This window comes from Thermobia domestica, chromosome 15, assembly GCF_964235325.1.
Source record: "Thermobia domestica chromosome 15, izTheDome1.hap1.1, whole genome shotgun sequence".
NCBI lineage: Eukaryota > Metazoa > Arthropoda > Insecta > Zygentoma > Lepismatidae > Thermobia > Thermobia domestica.
Genome location: NC_137468.1, coordinates 153,160,419 through 153,179,428, shown reverse-complemented (window position 1 = coordinate 153,179,428; position 19,010 = coordinate 153,160,419). Strand labels below are relative to the sequence as shown.

At 35.5% G+C, this 19,010-nt stretch overlaps 1 protein-coding gene across 3 annotated transcripts; it reads left to right on the top strand.

Annotated features, from left to right (window-relative positions):
• Nucleotides 1-2,170: 2,170 nt before the first annotated feature.
• LOC145671303 (uncharacterized) lies at nt 2,171-16,717 on the top strand. Of its 3 annotated transcripts, XM_081740273.1 has the most exons (4): nt 2,171-2,623; nt 8,703-8,926; nt 10,248-10,407; nt 14,043-16,717. In XM_081740273.1, the coding sequence occupies exon 4, from the start codon at nt 14,122-14,124 to the stop codon at nt 14,560-14,562; it is 441 nt and encodes a 146-aa protein (XP_081596399.1). In that variant the 5' UTR covers nt 2,171-2,623; nt 8,703-8,926; nt 10,248-10,407; nt 14,043-14,121; the 3' UTR covers nt 14,563-16,717. The 3 variants fall into 3 exon arrangements, with proteins under 3 accessions (XP_081596399.1, XP_081596400.1, XP_081596401.1); XM_081740274.1 differs by lacking the exon at nt 10,248-10,407; XM_081740275.1 differs by lacking the exons at nt 8,703-8,926; nt 10,248-10,407.
• The last annotated feature ends 2,293 nt before the right edge of the window (nt 16,718-19,010 follow it).

The window sequence follows — 19,010 nt, the reverse complement described above, 5'->3', positions numbered from 1 at the left end:
CTCTCCAATGATTCCTTCTTGCAGCCAAACTAATCAAACAACTTTTTTTATCTGATAAGTTATTGCAAAGTTGTACTTGTGAGGAGAAAGGAAAGCGTGCACAAAGGGATTACTTTTTTCGTCCCCTCTCCCTCCCCACACACAGAAAGCGTTCATTTTTCACTGAATTTTATCTCTTGTTTTTATTTGCTAACAGCTAGTGTAGTAGTGTTGCCAGAGATACGGTCCTAAACGTACAAATAGGGTAATTTGCTCTTCATACGATATAGTATACGCCCAACACCTCAACCATATTAATCACGCACGGTGTTGCTAAAATGTTATAGCAAAATTTTATTTTAAAGCCAAATGTATTATCTTCTGTCGTGTTTGCTTTCTCTTAATGGCCACTAGTTCACACATTGCCGCAATCAGATATGATGATGTTTTGGGCGCAAACTCCCCCTTTAGCCTTTCAGTAAAATAAATGTTAGTCAAATCAGCGGTGATTTCAGGGGTTGTTTAGGAGGAATATTTCTCCACAAACATATCTCTGATCATGTTTACCGTGGTTTACCAGTATTTTTCCTACTTTCACCCTCCGTGTATTCAAAATCTCCCGGGGTAGGATTACCATAATTTCTGGATATTTTTAAGAATGGTGTGTGTGTTTATTGAGAAGTTAAGAAAAGTCTAATCTTAACTTCCTAAAATGCTTATGCTCATTTTCTATACTTAAAATATATTTTTTATATTATTGTCTTAATTATTTTCCTGAGTAAAGTATTCTTGCGAAGATCACCTTATCGTTATTGATTTTTTCATAAATATCAGCACAAGACAGAATTGCAAGCCAAGCACTTGACCAAACACAGCGAAATTTCCCAGTCTTCCATTTTCCCTAAAATTTCGGGCATTAGTTAATCCCAGACAATTTTCCGGATTCCAGATTGAATCTAGGACGTATGATAAGACTACGCGGGGGAAACCTTGAAATCATCACTAAGTCTAATCAAGGTGAAAAACGGAAATAAATCTATTTCCTCGACAGTGAATATACAGTGTAGCATATGTTCTATACAGTTGGTTTGTACATTATGATGAATCCACACACTAGCGGATCCAGAAGCGTCGTTTGGTGGAGGCAGATTGCTTCCTGGACGAATAATGTAGGTTTTAAAAACGTAAGAGTTTTGCATCAATTTAGAATAACGTGGTGCATTATTTTATATAGAGTGTTTCAAAACAATACCGCCAACGTTTGGGTTGCCACATTACCTAATTTTAGCGGATACCACCAGATTTTCAGGTCTTATATTCGTCCCCCACTTAATCATCTCTTAATCACGAAAAACCACCCGCTTTTTCAGATTGGAGAAAAATCTAAAACGACTGTGTTGATAAAGTGTTGTTATATTCAACGTAAACCGCTACATTTCTGTGTCAATCTCAATCGCGAATGGACAGATGACAGAAACAAGATGAACGCAAAAACTGTCAAATTATTACTACCGGCTTTGTACAATATGAAAGACGTATCATGCGTAGAATTTTATGATAAGATTTTATGCCATCGAGATTTTTTAAAGGAAGTTAAAGGGAATGAAAAATGTAAAAAATTTGGCATAATCATAAACATTTTGGTTCAACCCATGAATACTAATGTATGATCTCATGGGTGCGAATTTCTTTGATAACATTCTGTCCAGTTCAACTGAACACGTCTATGTTGTTACGTAATCTATATGTTCAACTAGTCTTTATATATTCAGAAATGATTGCAAATTGAACCTACGGATCCTTAGCATATTGTTTAGATTAGATTCATTATTAGTATTTTTTCTTTTAAAATGTTTATACTGTATTTCATATATTGTGAAACTGTGGTATTTTCGTATGATTTCAAGTAGAAATCTTTGAAAATGATCAAAAATTTTATAAGAGATGGACCTAGACTCCTAAATATGTTTTAGCTTTCTTACGATAAAAGTTTAGAAATTATTTTGTATTCCTTAGAGAGAAAACCGTATGAACATCTGCCATATATCGCTTTTTTTTTTTTTTTTTTTTTTTTTTTTGAAAACTTGTCTTAGAGAAATCCTTATTAGAGATATTTTACTGTAATACTTACCCTAGTAGCAAGGTTGGTTGGCCCACCGTTGGGGATTGAGTGGGATTTGGTCAAAACAGTGGGTGATGGTCGGTACAAGCCTATAGTGGAGAAACGTACGTTGGCCCACCGTTGGTTAAATGTATGGTTGGCCAACCAACTATTCTCCCGACCTTAACGCAACTATACTCGAGTTGACTGTTTTCCCAACCAAGAAATACGTTACTTTAGCGTTGGCTAAATAACGGGGAATCGCTCTACGAAAAGCATTTTTTCCCACCCCACGACCACTGATTTTTATCGTTGGGTAAAGGTCGCTAACTCCAACATACTTGATGTTGGTAGAGTGCGTTACTGATCATGCGCAGTTCTTCACCGCCATATTAGAAGTGTTGTGGTCATTGCGTTGTCTCTCTACTTACAGAAAAAAGAGTGTGATCAAACTTAAGTGCTTTTGTAAAAAGATTTAGACCTGATGCAAAAAACCAGCACTATTCATAAGTGAAGAACACAAGACAAGACAAGACAAGAAAGGTAAGTAGGTTATATAATCATTCTATATAAAATAATTTCCATACTTTTTTTTTATGGAAACATGTGGGTGAACAGGTTATGATTGTGCATGGAGTGCTAATGTAGAATAACATTGAAATGATTAATATCCATTTTAAGAAGGCAAAATTAGTTTACGTGAGCTAGTTACACTCTTCACTGGGTTACAGTACAGCAGATGTCTGCATGGAAATTAAGAGTTAATAAATATTTCTGGGTTCAGTTTGGCCGATTATCTTTGGCTACAATGCATTGTTCCTGCGCATGCACATTAGGTTAGGTTAATTCTGCTCTTCCACCCAAGTGTGACATAATGCTTTGACTTTGTATAAGTTTATGCATTAGTAACGATTCTCCAGTCACTTGAAAAAAGGGAAATAGTGCCAAAATGTACTGAAAACAGCATGCAATAAACTTTAAGACATATGCCCCTTGTACTTAGATTTTGAGTGAATTGCCAAAGTCCCAACCAATTTCAGAAACTTTGCCGAATATATTGAACAATTAGGCCTAGTTTTGGTTCTCAGAGGAACAGTGTGTATCAGTTAGGAGATTTTTGTTTTTTATGTACTGGAATGGGCATTACTCGAGCACACAATTCTACCAAATTTTGACACGTTTCCTATATTTTCAAGTTATGTTAGGGCTTTGTATTCCTTTTAGCAGAGCATGCATTAAGTGAGGAGAGCAGGGTTTGCCCAAGTGGGCCCTGCCCGATAAAACCCACCGGGTTTTTTCGGGTTGGACCCACTTGAAAAAAACCATCTGGGTTTTTGAGCTTTTTGTTAGTATTTTTATTGGTACAACTAAGGCGATCATATTGAAAGTGATTTTTATCAGATTTTGAACTTTCATTGGGCGAATCAGATGCTTTCACGTTAAGGTACTCAACAGCATTCAACATAAGACATTTATAAACTTTAGAATGCACTGAATGGATAAAAAGAAAAAACCTTCTCTTAGCTTGAGATAATTATAGAACAAATTAAAGTGCAGAATATGCTTATAGCCTGTTTGAAATAAAATATGCAATTTTATATTTTAGAAGATACTTTCCGTGAATACTGTGCTCGCCAAATGCGACACCGAGGAACGTTATCCCTCACAGAGTGCCGGTACTATCAGTAAATATGTACTGCATTAGTGAAAATACTAGTATTATTTTTGGCATTAGTGCCGTAACGCCGGACCAATTTGAAAACTGGAAAAAGCACCAAAATGCACTGCATTCGGTTATATTTTGTTGGATTACATCAAATTATGTTACTTTACGTTAGGGGCATAAAAACTACTACAGCACAGAAACACAAACCAACCTGTGCTAGGTGGCCATTAAAAAGCACGAATGCTGTCGAACCGAGTCAGGGCAGGGAGACCCGAGCGGAGCAAGGGGTTGCGTCCGAAGGGAGCAGATGGGTATGGTAGTGACAACGTTCCCGTTCACTTGGAAGTCACTTATCAAAACTGAGGCTTGTAAACTTTTCCGATTTCAAGAAGAAAATCGTGCACAACAGTTTCCTGGGGTTTCGTTTCCTTAAATAAATAGTCCGCTAAATAGCCCTCGAAATGCTCTTCCTTCTTCCCCAACACCTTGCCTTTCGCGCTACAATATCATAACAAATGTACCTCTCCGCGAAATAGTCCTTCCGCCTCAACATACTGTGCCGCTTACAAAATCAAAAACAACGAACAAAAACAGCTTTCTTCACTTTTACTAGTTTACTTACCCCACTTTCACTCATTCTTACTCGCAAACTTAAATAAATTCTTCAATTGACCGGGTAAATTTCCTAAAATTGGTCCGGTGCTACGGAACTTAACCCTTATTTATTATTATTATTATTATTATTATTATTATTATTATTATTATTATTATTATTATTATTATTTTATTTATTTTTGGTTACCTTTGATGGTAGCACAAGTATTCTTAAGTAAAATTTGGTTTTCCAACAACAGCTGTTTAGTCCAGTTATTTGTTGCTCCTCCTCAATAAGCATTCTGTAGAATCAACAGCAGCAATAGCGTAAAAATTCTTGTCAAATTTAAGAATCGTAATGCTCAGAGTTCCGAAAACCGTGTGACGCTTATTATTTCAAGTGCTGAATTCAAACTTCCATACTACTAGAAGTTTCGATGTACAGTAAAAAAAGCTTGGATTTTAGAAAGAAAAAAAAAAGAAAGAAAACATCGCGAAAGAAATGCTCGGGAAATTCCCATAATTGAACACAAAGTATCGGAAGTGAACTTCACCGATAAAACTATTTATTTTATAAAACATGAGTTGTGTATTTGTTTTAAATTAATATTTTTGGCGAACGTCATTGAGGCTCCCGGGATGATTCTATCTACATTTATTCGTTCGTCTGCCTGTACCACACATACTACACGGTACTACTTTCAGTCTTTTAAGCTTAAATTTTCAGGGCACAATCAGGAGATTTTCTGTAAATTTCCTGTACAGACTTTGGCTGCATACCAATGTAAAATTTCAAAATCGCGGTCATTTTGTTCAAAATAGCAGGTGTTGACACTACAAATCAAGAGACATTGAAATATTTCGAAAAAACCCAATTAAACCGGAAAATACCCATATGGGCCCAGGTGGGTTGTGCTTTTTCAAAAAGACCCGGTTTCTTTCAAACCCTGGAGGAGCTCCATTACTACTTGCAGATTGACTTCAGGCGGGCTCGGCAGGGTTGCCTGGTTTAAACCATGATTAAAACCTTGGTTTAAACCAGCTGGTTTTTTCAAAAAAGAAAAAAGAAAGAAAAAACATCTGCTTTAAACCAAAAAACAAAAAATGTTCGTAAAAGTGTAACTATTCGTAAAATTTTGATGAACACATATTTGTGGGCTATCACGTTTCACTCCCATATATTATTCGTACTATATTTAGACCTAAATTCCCCATTCTTTACTCAAAGATATTATATTACAAAAGCAACTTTTTTTTATGTAACTTTATGGATGTTTCTTTTGTGATTTTTTTATAGTTTGTTACTATTGTTATGCAACCAAAGGAAAATTCTAAAAATTGTTTCGTTTTAATAACGTTTACTATTGATAAAATACATCGAAGTACCGTACTTTTTTCGGGAGTAGGGTCATACAAACCCCACTGGAGGCAATTATTGAAATAACAAGAATCTTTGGTAACTATTTTTGTATAAATTGGTCAGAGCCTAAGTGGACTCAAATAATTCGTATCTTTATTCATTTTTCTTACTGATATGCAAATTAAATAGTTATATTTCTTGGGTTAAGTTCCAAAGTTGGCGTCCGTTTCCAGCAAATTATTTATAATTTACAGGAAAGATATGGGTAATTTGATCGTTTGTGTGCTTGACAATACACAAGTCTGGAAAAATCTCTTTATTTGTTTTATATAAGAGGTTATAAACATGGAACAATATGGCGAGCGGAGGGAACTACTTGGCGCAAGGTAACCAAACAGTTGTATTGTGGGAAAGAAACGAGCATTTATGTTATTAACATGGCGAATGTACAAGGGCAATGAACTCACAGTTTTAACATTTGTGAAGCAAATACGTTGATAACGAACAAAATCTTTTAAAAGTTTGTGAAGAGCACGGATTAATGAACCCAGTAACACGTTGCAGAAAGTGTGCAAAGGAGATAACAGCGAAAAAAACGTAGTGAAAGCGGACGCCCAACTTCGGAATAAATGCCTATTTCTTTAACTTGGACTAATAAAAGTCGTAGTGAGCTGACTTGGACTATATTAGTTCTTCTGTACTCTGTAGTACTTTGAAATTGTCCATATGTAATTCTGTATAATGGTTCCATTGTGCAATTGTTTATCTTTTTGTCCTTCTGTCCTAATGACTCTTGATGATTATATTGACAAATATGTAAAGATTAATCAACGTATTTTTACCAGGAGTCCTTCGTGAGTGAGTCGGCAGGCGTATCGCATTTGTGGCCAATTAGTCCCGGTTTCGAGTTCAAATAGAGGACAATTTCTCTTGGATGTAAGCCGAGAAGCAGTTTGGATTCCGCTTTAAGCTTATGTGACCCCCTTCCAGCATAACCCGGTTGTTGCATACTAACACCAAGGCGAAAAAAGCTTATTTCTGTCCATATGCGATATTAATACATAGAGCAAATTATTTAAACCAAAAAAAAAAAAAAACGGGTTTAAACCAAAAAAACTGGTTTTTTGGTTTTTTCAATAAAAGCCATGGTTTTTGCCAACCCTGGGGCTCAGTATAAATACAGTATGGACGTATGGCACACAAACTACAATGCATAAAACACGAACTAACTTGTACTAGGTGGCCACTAAGAAACACGAATGCTGTCTGAGTCAGAGCAGGGAGGCGCGAGCGAAAGCGACGGGGTGCGTCCGTATGGTGCAGGCGCGTCAGCGACGGAGGGTGTACGCATAAACGAGGATAGTGGAGACGCACACTTTCACTCACTCAAAATTCATTTAAATATGCTGTGCACTGACAGTAATTTCTTACATTCACACTTCCATTCTTTCACAAAAGATATTTCACATCGTATTTAGCTATAAATTTTCTTTTTGGTAAAACATTCTGCTCGAGTGGAACCGCGAAATATATGCTAGGCCTGGTTGTTGGCTATTTATTGTGTTTTTAAGTAGCACTGTATCTGTACGTGGAAGGAACTATGATATTTGGCGCAAAGGCACACTTTTTTTTATTTAATGGCGGAAATACGCCTACTATTGTTTTTTTTTTTTTTTTTTTTTTTAAACGAGTCTGCATTGTTCAAACTTCGCCAAAGATATAGAGTACTGAACACAACAATTTTTGTTAAAAGTAGAAAGAGGAGACCAATGCAGACTTCAGGGACGTATTTCGGGTGTTTCTCCTCCCCCCCCCATCTGCACCCAAGGTTGAAAACCCTGTGCATTTTACATAACTTGAGTCGAAATTTATGCATTTCATGCCGTAAACTAGTTCTGAACCGGCCGATTTTACACACACACACACACACATATATATATATATATATATATGTATCATTTTGTTGAATGTTGATATACTTTTTCCTCAATGCATATGAAAAAGTGTTTGGGATTGCAATCAGTAAAAGATTGGGAATCAATTCGAAATTTAATCCCAATTAGGAAATTTGCTATGAAAATTCATAGCTAATTAACATTTAACTCTAATTCCCAATGTTTTTCTCAGGTCTCGAGATGTATTATCCAAAGCGAAAGAAATTATTAAATTAAAGATAACACTGTTTAAAAGAAAAAACTCACTGTTAGTATTTTCCACCCTGCACCAGACTCCCGCGTGGTGCAGAGCATGTTTGCGGTCAGTAGATAAGCTGGACTGAACGGCTGAGAGGAGAATTAGAATACCCAAACTGTAAGATCAGTATCATAATATCGGGTTTTGAAAGCAGGCATATAAATTAGTATATCCTAGAATTGTACATTCAAAATATGTTGCAATGAATGCATTTGAGGCTGGCAGAAGTAAACTCCTTCACCCATTAACTATTATATCTTTGAAAGCAGAAATGGTTGGTTGGTTTTGTACCCTCTATGAAACTGAACTGGTGCAAATATTTATTAATAAATGAATAAAATTCTGAAAACAAAGTTCAGAAATTATTAGTAGTCTAGTACTATTTTTAACTCTTGTGTACCACCATGGGGTCTTTTGGAACCCCAGATTTCTTTCTCATGTTACAGCTGTTAAACAAGTGAGATTACAGTTCATCTTTTCTTGCAGACTATCTCGAGTTTATGCTAAAGATGCATGCTAAATATTTAAGTTGTCTCTTTGATGGTTCTGCGTAAAGAACATAATTTAGGTGGGATTCTAGAAGACCCTATGTAATTCCTGTGTAAAAGTGTTCTTGGTAGTACACAAGGGTTAACATTCTTAAACAAAAAATGCCGAAATTATGAGCATTCGAAATCGTAATGTTACAAAAAAAAAGAAAAAAAGTTTAAAGTTATTTTCCTTTTATATATATATATATTTTTTTTTTTTTTGTATTTCTTAAAAGTTATTATATATGCAATACAGGTTATACTTCATTTTTCCCGCAGGTTTCACGGTTATTGCTAAGCATTTGGCGAACATTAAGGGACGTCTGGAACGCATAGAAGAAACCCAGTCACGCATACTGGGATACGTCCACGGAAATTTACGTTCACCGGGAATTTCGCAACCACTGGTATTACCCGACGGTCTGACTCTACCCTGTGAAACGGTATCGTCGGTTAAATCACTGGAAGAATGGGCACACAATGAAAATAATGCTACAAGTTTGGTAGGTTTTGAGCTCACTGTAGTATTTTAGACCGTAATTTCCGTATTTTTATATTATACGGGGTGATACTTCCCATTAGGTATCTTACATTTGTTCAATGACACGTGGCAAGTTTAAACTGAATAAACAAAGTGGGTCATAATTTCCTTTGTAGTTTTGAACATTGATAATGCAGCAACTATGATAGAAATAAACTTGTTCATACCAGCAATTGGCGTCTCTCCTAGTATGAATCTATATAACATGCCACATAAATTGTTCATATATTAAGCCGCTACAGAGCAGTCAACGACCTTAACGTGTCATGTTGGGGCGTGTGTGGTAGAAACATTCGGCATCTGTTTCTATGAATGTCTCAGTTGTTGTAATATGAATATTCACAACCGCGGAAGCGATTATGAATAACTTCGTTCCAGTATACATAACCTAATGAAGCCTATAGGGCATATCTTATTTTATAGAGACTTGGATTTGCGTTCGTTGTATTTTGGGCTCAAGTTCGGCTCCGCCATTCTAACAGGGACTTTCAGGGTTTTCCCACCAGGAGAATTTTAAGAATATGCCTATAGAAAATGGTCATGACTTAAACATTTTCCCGCATCTTAAGCTGTTATGTAACGTGTGTGTTGTATCTAGATTATAAACAAAATGTTATACACAATGCAATGGAAATATCCCTGAAGTAGCATCCCTGCTTCCTTTGTTTTTGTATCATAAGAAAACAATTATTTATTCAGTGTTGGCGAAATGATTAAAGAGAAATAAGTTTTTCATTGTATATTTGCTACACATTTTAAGTATTTTTCATTGTAAATCTTGGGTACAAGAATTATTAAACGGTATGTCACTTTCAGTTAAAGGGGCATTCCACTTTCCGAAAATTATTCGTTATTTGCACAGTATGTTCTTTATGCTTCATTATCCTTTTTAAATTCGGTTCGTCATTATTTTCATGTTTGGAAATAATAACATATTTTACTGTTTGCCTTATCCGGCTAGTTGTTACGGGATGTTTCATATTAAAAATGTTCTGTTTCCGTTCTTTCGTGTGCAAATTGTATTGCTCTGTGCACTGGTACAAATATATGCTATCTAAACATCTCTAAGTAGTGGTATTTAAGAACCTGTAAAAGTCAGGAAATTTGATTTTGCCAAACGAGCGGGAACCCTTTCATCGATTACTTCTAGTTTTCTTCGTTTCTATGCTAGGCAAGGAAATAAATTGATATTTTTAGTTCATTGTGTCCTGCTATTCGTTAGTAACAACTAGTGTATTGGTAATATGTATAATTATAACTGCTTTTATTATATTTGCTTACAGCAAATAGCTTTGAGTACCTTGGGTGGTAAAAGTGTTGAGAAATTAGTGAGACGAATGTTAGAAAAAGTATTCAGTAACGACGCAGCAAAGAAATTCAACTGGACCGGTAGAAAGGGTAAAGAAGCACTAAGAACCCTGAGAATAATGCAAATACTGAAAGGTATGCTTTGATTGGAAACTCCTGTCTAATATGCACTTTGTTTGAGGACAAATTTTGGACAGTCACCACTCCTATCAAGTACATTGAGCAAAATGCCACCTTCCCCTCCTTCCTCCCGCGATCTGAGGTTCATATGTGCGTTATTGTTGTGACTGAATCTTGTGTAGGTTCCATTCGTGGATAACAGACCTATAGGATTTACTTACTATTCATTGATGCTCGTTTCCTCCGATAATATGCGCGAAACACAACTTGTATGCTTTACAAATTCAGGGGTGAAAACGCAAAGGGGCGTAACTTGAAAAAAAGTGCGTTTTTCTATTATGACTTCCACGTGTTCTATCAACTGTTAAAATGCAGTATCTCACTTCATTATAGTTCCGGCGATATAAAGATTTAAAAATCAAATTTCCCGTAGAACTTTAAATCGCTCTCCTGTAAACTTGGGAAAAGTCAAGATGCCCCACTTCGAAATGACGGCCTAAATTTCGTTATAGTTTCCTCGTTGGCTTTTGTCACTGCTTAGATTTTCTAATATTTGACCTGTCGGTATCTTGGGCAAGAACTAAATAAATGCTCTTTCATTTATCTGGCTTATCACTCAGTTGTTGCTACTAGTACTTACCAAGACAGTTTCTGTGCGGTCATGCAATGAGAGTGCCTAGCTGGATTACATGCAAAATAACGTAATCTTACACAGCTACTTTCTAGCTTTCATAGTAAAACTTAATGAATCAAATTTGCTCGCAGCTGACATAAAATTTGTTTTCTACGCCATATTAGGACAAACTGGTCCCAAGCTAATTATTATATAACTATTTATTAAAAGTGTAGACAAAACGTACGGTGACTACCTTCAACATGATCGTCATAAGGCGTTCGGTCCTCATGTTATTATTACTCCATCGTAAGGTATTGCCCGATTTCTCCAGCAATGTTGAAAATATGACATGTCCAGACTTTTGCCTCGGCCTGCATACATGTAGAATTTTTACAATGAACAATTTAAAAAAAATAGTTAATTTTACTGTTATTACTATTATTATTTAGCTTTATAAGAATTTTTCTTTCCCCCAATACAGAGAATTTTCAATTTTCTTTTTATATTTTTTTATTTTTATTTATTTATTTATTTTATTTTATTTAAATGTCAAAAAATTTGAAATAAATTTTAAACGATGTCCAAAATTCACATATCGGGCAAGCTCTAGAAGTTAAAAGTAACTTGAAAGCCCCAAAGAATGTAGATATAGGATTCGGGAGAAAAAAATTGCATTGGGAAGCTTAAAGATGTCAAGGAAGTAAACAAGTGCAGTTTCTTCACTGATTGTCGAAAATTTTTGATAGGCACTACTGAAAGAAATACTCGAAAAATATCCTCTTACTCGTGCCATTTCATGCTTTGATCCTGAGGTATTCTTGTATAAACCTAAAATTGCCCGGATAAGGATGACGAAGTGCTTGGTAATACTCCATCAGTCGTTTCGTCTCGATGATGTTAAAACAGAGGTAGTTGAGAAAGAGTTCGAACCTTTTTTTTTTCAACCGTCTAAAAGCGTCTTATTTTAATTCAAATCTTGATGAGTTTTATAAATCAGTTCTAAGTGGGAAAAGTGAATTCTAACACTTGTGGAGTCTTGTGAGAGTGACATTGATTATTTCACATAGAAATTCAAGTGTAGAGTCTGGTATTTCTATTAAGAAAAGTTATTGGTAGACAACTTGTAAGTGGCTTCTTCATTAGCCCAACGACAACTGGTAGATTGGCCTACGCACGCGGAACTTCAGAACTCTGAACTTCTGTAAAATGTGCGAGAAAAAGACAATTCGGCTTTGGAAGAAACGGGAAAAGAAAGAGAAAATTATCACTTAACTCTGTATGAGCTTATTCCGTAAAAAAAAAAAAAAAATCATTTAGGTGCCGTTCAAAAATTTTGTAGCTCCTGATCCGAAAACTAATTATCGGCCAAGATCGCAATCTTTTGATGCATTTTTTTTTGGGGGGGGGGGGGGTCATTCCTAAAATTCTCGTTATCTTTTAATAATATGTATAACAATAAATTTGTTTTGTTGTGATACCAAGTAGGATCTATTGCAATAACTGAAAAAAAATCGGTAGGAATTGGTATGGGCAGCTGTAATGTTCGCTCGTCATAACTTTCATTATGTTAAACTTTCAAATATTTTTGCGTTTGAGGGTTTGCATTCTCATAGTTGCATATACATTTACACATTATTTTGAAAAGTTTCTCATTGTTTTATTTTTCATTTTATTGAATTCAAAGAAATATTGAGAAATTCCATTAAAGTATCGGTTTTCTTTTGTTTGTTTACTAAACTTTTAGGAGCGCTTATTTTTTTTCGAAATTTATAGAATCACTTTGTTGCCATTTTTTTTAAGAATTCTTCAGTTACAGCTGCTTGTTGTGCAGAAGGATGGCTAATCTTTTAGTGTTTTATATAAAGAAATTTAACGTTAGTGTATAATATTATTTGAAGATGTCTTATAAAGTCTCTTCACTAGCTCAAATGGCAATTCCTTCGATAACTTACACTGGTCTACTATTATTAGCCTTTTGTATGGCTCTGTGTCTACTGTATAGTGTTACAAACGGAAAGTTGCTGATCTTTGGCAGCACACAGGTTGAGAATCACTGCCCCAAGTCTTTATTTAGCTTTTACGGGCATTCATCATCAGTACACCATTATGTTATTAAATGTCGCGGGTCAGGGAAAATAGGTGATCTTGCACCTGGAAATCAGGGAAAATGATAAAAGTAATTTTGTAAGAACCCTGTGTTGGGTTAAATTCTTATTTTAAAATTCAACCATTCATTACTTTTATAAACGTCATTTCTAGCGTATTGATTACAATACAATGTCACTAAAATGACGTTACATACTTGTTAATATTGTTGATAAATAATAACGCAGGCATGATTATGACGGGAATTTCCTGGTCTAAAAAATACACAAATAGAACCGCACAACTCTATACGCAAAGTACTATTTCGATTCCCGAATATACTTCGTATAGGAGTTGTAGATTTTGTCCTTTATAACCCCATTGCTGGAAATACGTGAAGGCCAAGTTAATTTATTTCTGTCCATACGTATTTTTTTGTTAATCAATCACAGAAACAGGTTGACTTTTTATTTTTTGTAAGAAAACGCTTTTTGCCAACCCTGGTTCGCAACACTTATTACAAGAGAAAAATGTTATTTAAAAAAGATTGAAATAAAAGAACTGCCAAATGAAGTTTTAAAAATATTTTTTCCACTTCATTATTTATTTCGATAAGTTTTAAGGTGTTAAGTGTATATGGCACAAGTCGGAAGGACAAAGGGCTCTGGTAGGGTCTGTTTTGAAAGTTTTATTCCAGTATTCATCTGAGGTGTACATGAAAATTTCTACCCAGTATTGACATTCGCGAAGCGCAGAATTTGCAAATGCTAAACCAGTGGTAGAATGGACCTTTATTTGTTTACTTTAGAAAATCGCGAACTGCAAATGTATTTAAATTATATTTTATAAATTAAGTTCGGCTGTTTTCACTTTGTACATATGAAATATATATTACGTTGCATTTGAGGGGATTGTTTGTGCTAATAAGCTACTTAACTTTTATTTGCAGTTCTGGTTGAGATGAGAGGCCAGCTACTGAACCTACATCCAATTCTTCGATTTTAAAAGGACAGCTAAATAGTTGAAAAATGGAGGAAACAGTGGAAAAAGAAAGCTTTGGAGATTCTGCCAGATCTAAGCGCCGCAAGATTCAAAAGGAGTATGAAGAAATTGTTAATGAATACAAATTTCTCTCTGCAGAAGTAATAGGACAAGAAACAAAGAAAACTAATAAACTAGATTCAGATAACAATGCGAATGAAACTTCGTGCAGAAATGATGATCAAGTTCCACGTGTCAGTGACCTCGACATTTCAGAGGTATCTAGTGAATATGATAATTCTAGTGATTTTGGAGTGTGGAGTGATAGTGAAGTTCCTGATTCTTTGGAAGTGAAGTTGATGCAGTGGGCAAAGGAATATAACATAACTAATACAGCCACTACCAATCTGTTACATATTTTAAACCAATGTTTCCCTCAACTTCCTTTAGACGCACGAACTCTATTACATACAATTGCTCCAATGTAGATACACGTGCAGGGGGTCTATTTAAATACTTTGGCGTAGAACATAATATTGTGAAGAAAAGGTCATCAGGTTTGATTCCATGTGTTTATCCATTTGTAAATTCCAAGTTGTTGGTAGAAAATGAGGGAACATGTTTGGTAACTATTACAATTAATGTGGATGGTTTACCTTTACATTCGAATTCAACCAAATGTTTTTGGCCTTTAATGGGAATTGTGGATCAGCCAGTGATTAAACACCAGTTTTTCAAGTGGACATTATTAATAATTTTAAAAAGTGAAAAGTGTGTGACAGGACTCGAGATCAAACCCAGGTCCTTAGGTTTATCGCGCCTGTGTGCTAACCAATTTCGCCACCCAGTCGATCCATTTTCCAGTCACACAATTTACACTTTTGAGTACGGTGTTCTTTTTTTTCAGACTATATGGAGAGTCAGGATACCACAACTTTCTGTTGTGATTGGACTTCCCAGCAGACACTGGGGCAGTCCAAACTCAACGAAGTTGTAGTACACTCCATGTGGTCTGAAAGAAAGACAACACCGTCCTCAATAGTTGAAATTGTGTGGTTGGGAGTTAGATCGACTGGGTGACGCAGTGAGTTAGCACATAAGCATGATGAGCCTAAGGTCTCAGGTTCGATTATTGGTCCAATCACACATTTTCTACTTCAAAATTATAATGTCTGCACTTGCGGAGGCTTGGTGTAAAAATCGGAAGTCGCCCTAATTTCTTTATTGAGATATTTTTATTTTCTATAGTCCCTACTTTTCGAGTGTTGACTTTGTGATGAAGTATACTTTTAAGAGGGCTAATCACAGCGAAATTAAAATACCGCTAATTTTACAGTAATTATGTGATATCTTCAAATAGATAAAAGAATCGAAATGTGGAACAAGAGCGCCCTAGACAATATCATTTTGCATGAGATACCGTTATCACGAATCACCTAGTAGCTTTGCGTTTGCAGCCATTTGTAAACGCAAAAATAAGTGCCGATTCTTTAAATGACTAGAAATCGAAAGCAGATAAGTGAGTCGTGATAACGGTATCTCATGTAAAATAATATTGTCTAGTGAGCTCTTGTTCCACTTTTCGATTACTTTTATCTGTTTGAAGATATCATAATTACTGTAAAACCAGCGATATTTTGATTTCGCCGTGACGGGGCCTCTTAATTTTAGAAAGAAAGCAACGTTATTAACTTTAAGCTGTACGTACACATGGCGGGGGTAAGGGAAACAGTAGGTATGTTTTATCCAAATCATCATCCTGTGCCTTATAAAATCGAATCGTACGTTTAATGACTCTTTGAATTTTCATTCGCACTGTTGGGTCTACTTGTCTTTTCCTATGATGTAGCGTTTTTTTTATTTATTTGCTTTCTTGGATTTATAAGATAAAAAGGCATTTACTTGTTTTATCTGATCAGAATATTAAGTTGTGTATGTTAAGAAATTATGAAATATATAGGTTTACTAGCCGGTTACACATCTCAACGTTTTTCTTGTAATGTTACAACATATGTATGGGTGCATGCATTTAGAAAGTGGACACTCAGACGTGTGTGTGTGTGTATATATATAATCGCATTCAAAAAAGTCTATTTTATACGTATATGAGGCAATGGTGCTGTAAAATTTCTTCATATGTAGTAGAAGTAATAACTGATCTACGCTATCTGAGTATAATTGTAACATTAACAAAATAAGAATTTCCATTATGTAAAACTGTTTACTGTATAGTGCTTCAAAATATGCCATTTTCATGCACAGATTTACTTCTATCATTAACCACCGGCTGGTCCCCTTTCATATGCTCGTACACATATGTGAAATAATGCTGGTATTTCAACATGGATCCAGATTTAATATGCATATCTCATTGTTGTTTACAATGAACAGTTACCACTATTTTGTTTGCAACTTCAAAAATATTTACTATTTTTCTTTGTTATTGTATTTTTTTTACATTTAAGAAGATTGTAATCTTGTAAAACAAATGATTTTGCAACTTGCAATTATAATAAAAATTATGTAGTGGAAACTTAAGAACAGTGTTTAATTTATTTCATTAATTAATACTGATCTCTTTTCAATTACTTTGTTATTGCAGTAGTATTGTGGATTGGTGTATAAGATAGCAAGGAAAAGTTCCTCAATCTCTAATGGGTATAATGCGTGTTTGTTATTTGGCTGTTTGTCTATTGATTTTTATTTTTCAATAATATGCTTGGTTAGTACTAGTATCCATTAAAACGCAGTTCTGATCAGAACAAAATGAATTATATTAATAACTATACATTACAGTTTCAAGAACCTAACGTTCTCTTTATCAGACGCAAACATTGAGAAAAGACTGTTGACAGCAGATCTTATCATCTGATGGTTGTTTAATGGTTAATGGTTTTCTAGAGCGTTCTAATGGTTATTGATTATCCAGAACCATGGAGTTTATTGTTTAGTACTAGTATAAATGTACAATCGGAAGACGTCGCATCCTGACCCAACATGTAAGTATTCATCTTTAGTGTTTTCCTATATTTTTTGCACATTTAGGGGGCTTTACCCCCTCACTCTTGCCCAATTTTCCTCTCCAATGCACTTGGCATGTACTTTGAACGAATAAATAATCATTGAAAGTTTCATTTGAGTCGGTTCAATTGTTCGAAATTTATCGTGAGACCAACACACAACACAAATGCTGAGCGAGTCGAATCGCAGACTGCTTCACACATTCAATAATCTATATTTTCAGTCTTCCCAAGTTAGCTCAGTCAAACCTCTCCGTTGAATGGTAGTTCATCATCCAATGCTGTCGTGTGCGCAATCAAATGTAGCATAATTCCCTGACGTTCCCTAACGTGTCTTCGCTGTGGATGAGGTAGGGTGGAGATGCATTCGGTTCGACACATTTTACTTTTTACATGGTATTCCTGATACTCAGATCTGTTATTTATTTAGGAATGAGTTATTATTTATATGGTAATAACGCAAATACAGTCGATAATATCTGCGTCATTATATATGAATAATAACTGTGTAAATAAATAACATCCGAATATCTCAGGAATACCATATAAAAAGTCAAAGGTGCGAAACCGAATGCATCACCACCCTACCCCATCCGTCGCAAGGACACGTCGGGGAGCGTCAGGGAATAATGCTAGATTTGGTTGGGTAAACGTCAGCGTTTGGATGGTGAACCACCATTCAACGTCGAGGTTTAGTTGGGGTAACGTAGGGAAACTGGTGGGATTTGGTTGGGTGAATGAAGGCCCAACATTCTCAAGGTTGTTGGGGTTTAGTTGGCCCAACGTTGGGAGATGGTTGGGAATTGGTTGGGTAAACGAAGGCCCACCCTTCTTTTGGTTGGGGAATAAGTGGGTAATGGTTTGGGTGGGAATCGGTTGCCAAAGCGGCCAAACATGACGTTGGACCACCGTTTGTATGTCGCATTACCACCATTTTCCCAACGTTGGGCCAATCGATTTTGCTACTAGGGTATTTAATACTTACTTTACAATTCGAGACTCACATTTGTTGAACTTAATAAAACATTAAAGGCAAAAACTAAATTTTCTTTACTTTAGTTTTGTTAGAAAAGTACATTGGAAATGTCAGAAGGATCGTCAGTATTTCTAATACACAAATTCACACCAGTACTTACGGTTTAGAATCCCCCGCTTTTCTAATTTCAAAATATGGCAACCCTATCCTGAGACCAAGATAAAACAAAAAGTATAGACCAACCTGGGTGCACAAATGCTTCCTTTTGGAGTTATAGGATGCCGAAAACATGAATAAATGAACTTTATAGGTCCATAGCTCCAATACTATAGGATCTACCGTAGTCCGGTCAAGATTTTATTTAGGAACTAGTATGTGCCCTATCCAAATATCCAAGTTTCAGAATGATCCAAATATCCCATATGATCTTTTCGCTGACATTTTCACTTCAGTAACTTGAACACACTTTCCAGTACCGTTTCAGCTTGGATTAGCAGTATAACCTTGTTTCCCATAGAAAAATCTTATTACAACCGAAGTGCAATGTAATTGCAATCGGTTTCAATGACATTGGCTTCTTGTTTCTTAAAAGAAAGAAACAATGATAAGTAGTCTATTGTATGCAGAACACAACAGGAGAGATAGGGTCTAATCTTTCTTTCAACAACTGCAAAGCAAGTAACTGCACGACCATCTTTCTTTGAAAGTCTGTATGCAACAATATACGAAGCAGCTGAGAGAACTCTTGAGGAAATAATGTTTTCTATTTTTCCTTAAGAACTGATCGGAAGTTATTTTAATTTGATATGGAAATTGAATCAGAGCCATTGAAATGTAAGTCAGAGGATGTGTGTTTTTCTCCTTTCCCCTTCATCCCTTTTGTCCCTCCCTGGTTTGATCCCCGACCAAGTAAGTTTGTGGTGGACAATATCGTGTCCGT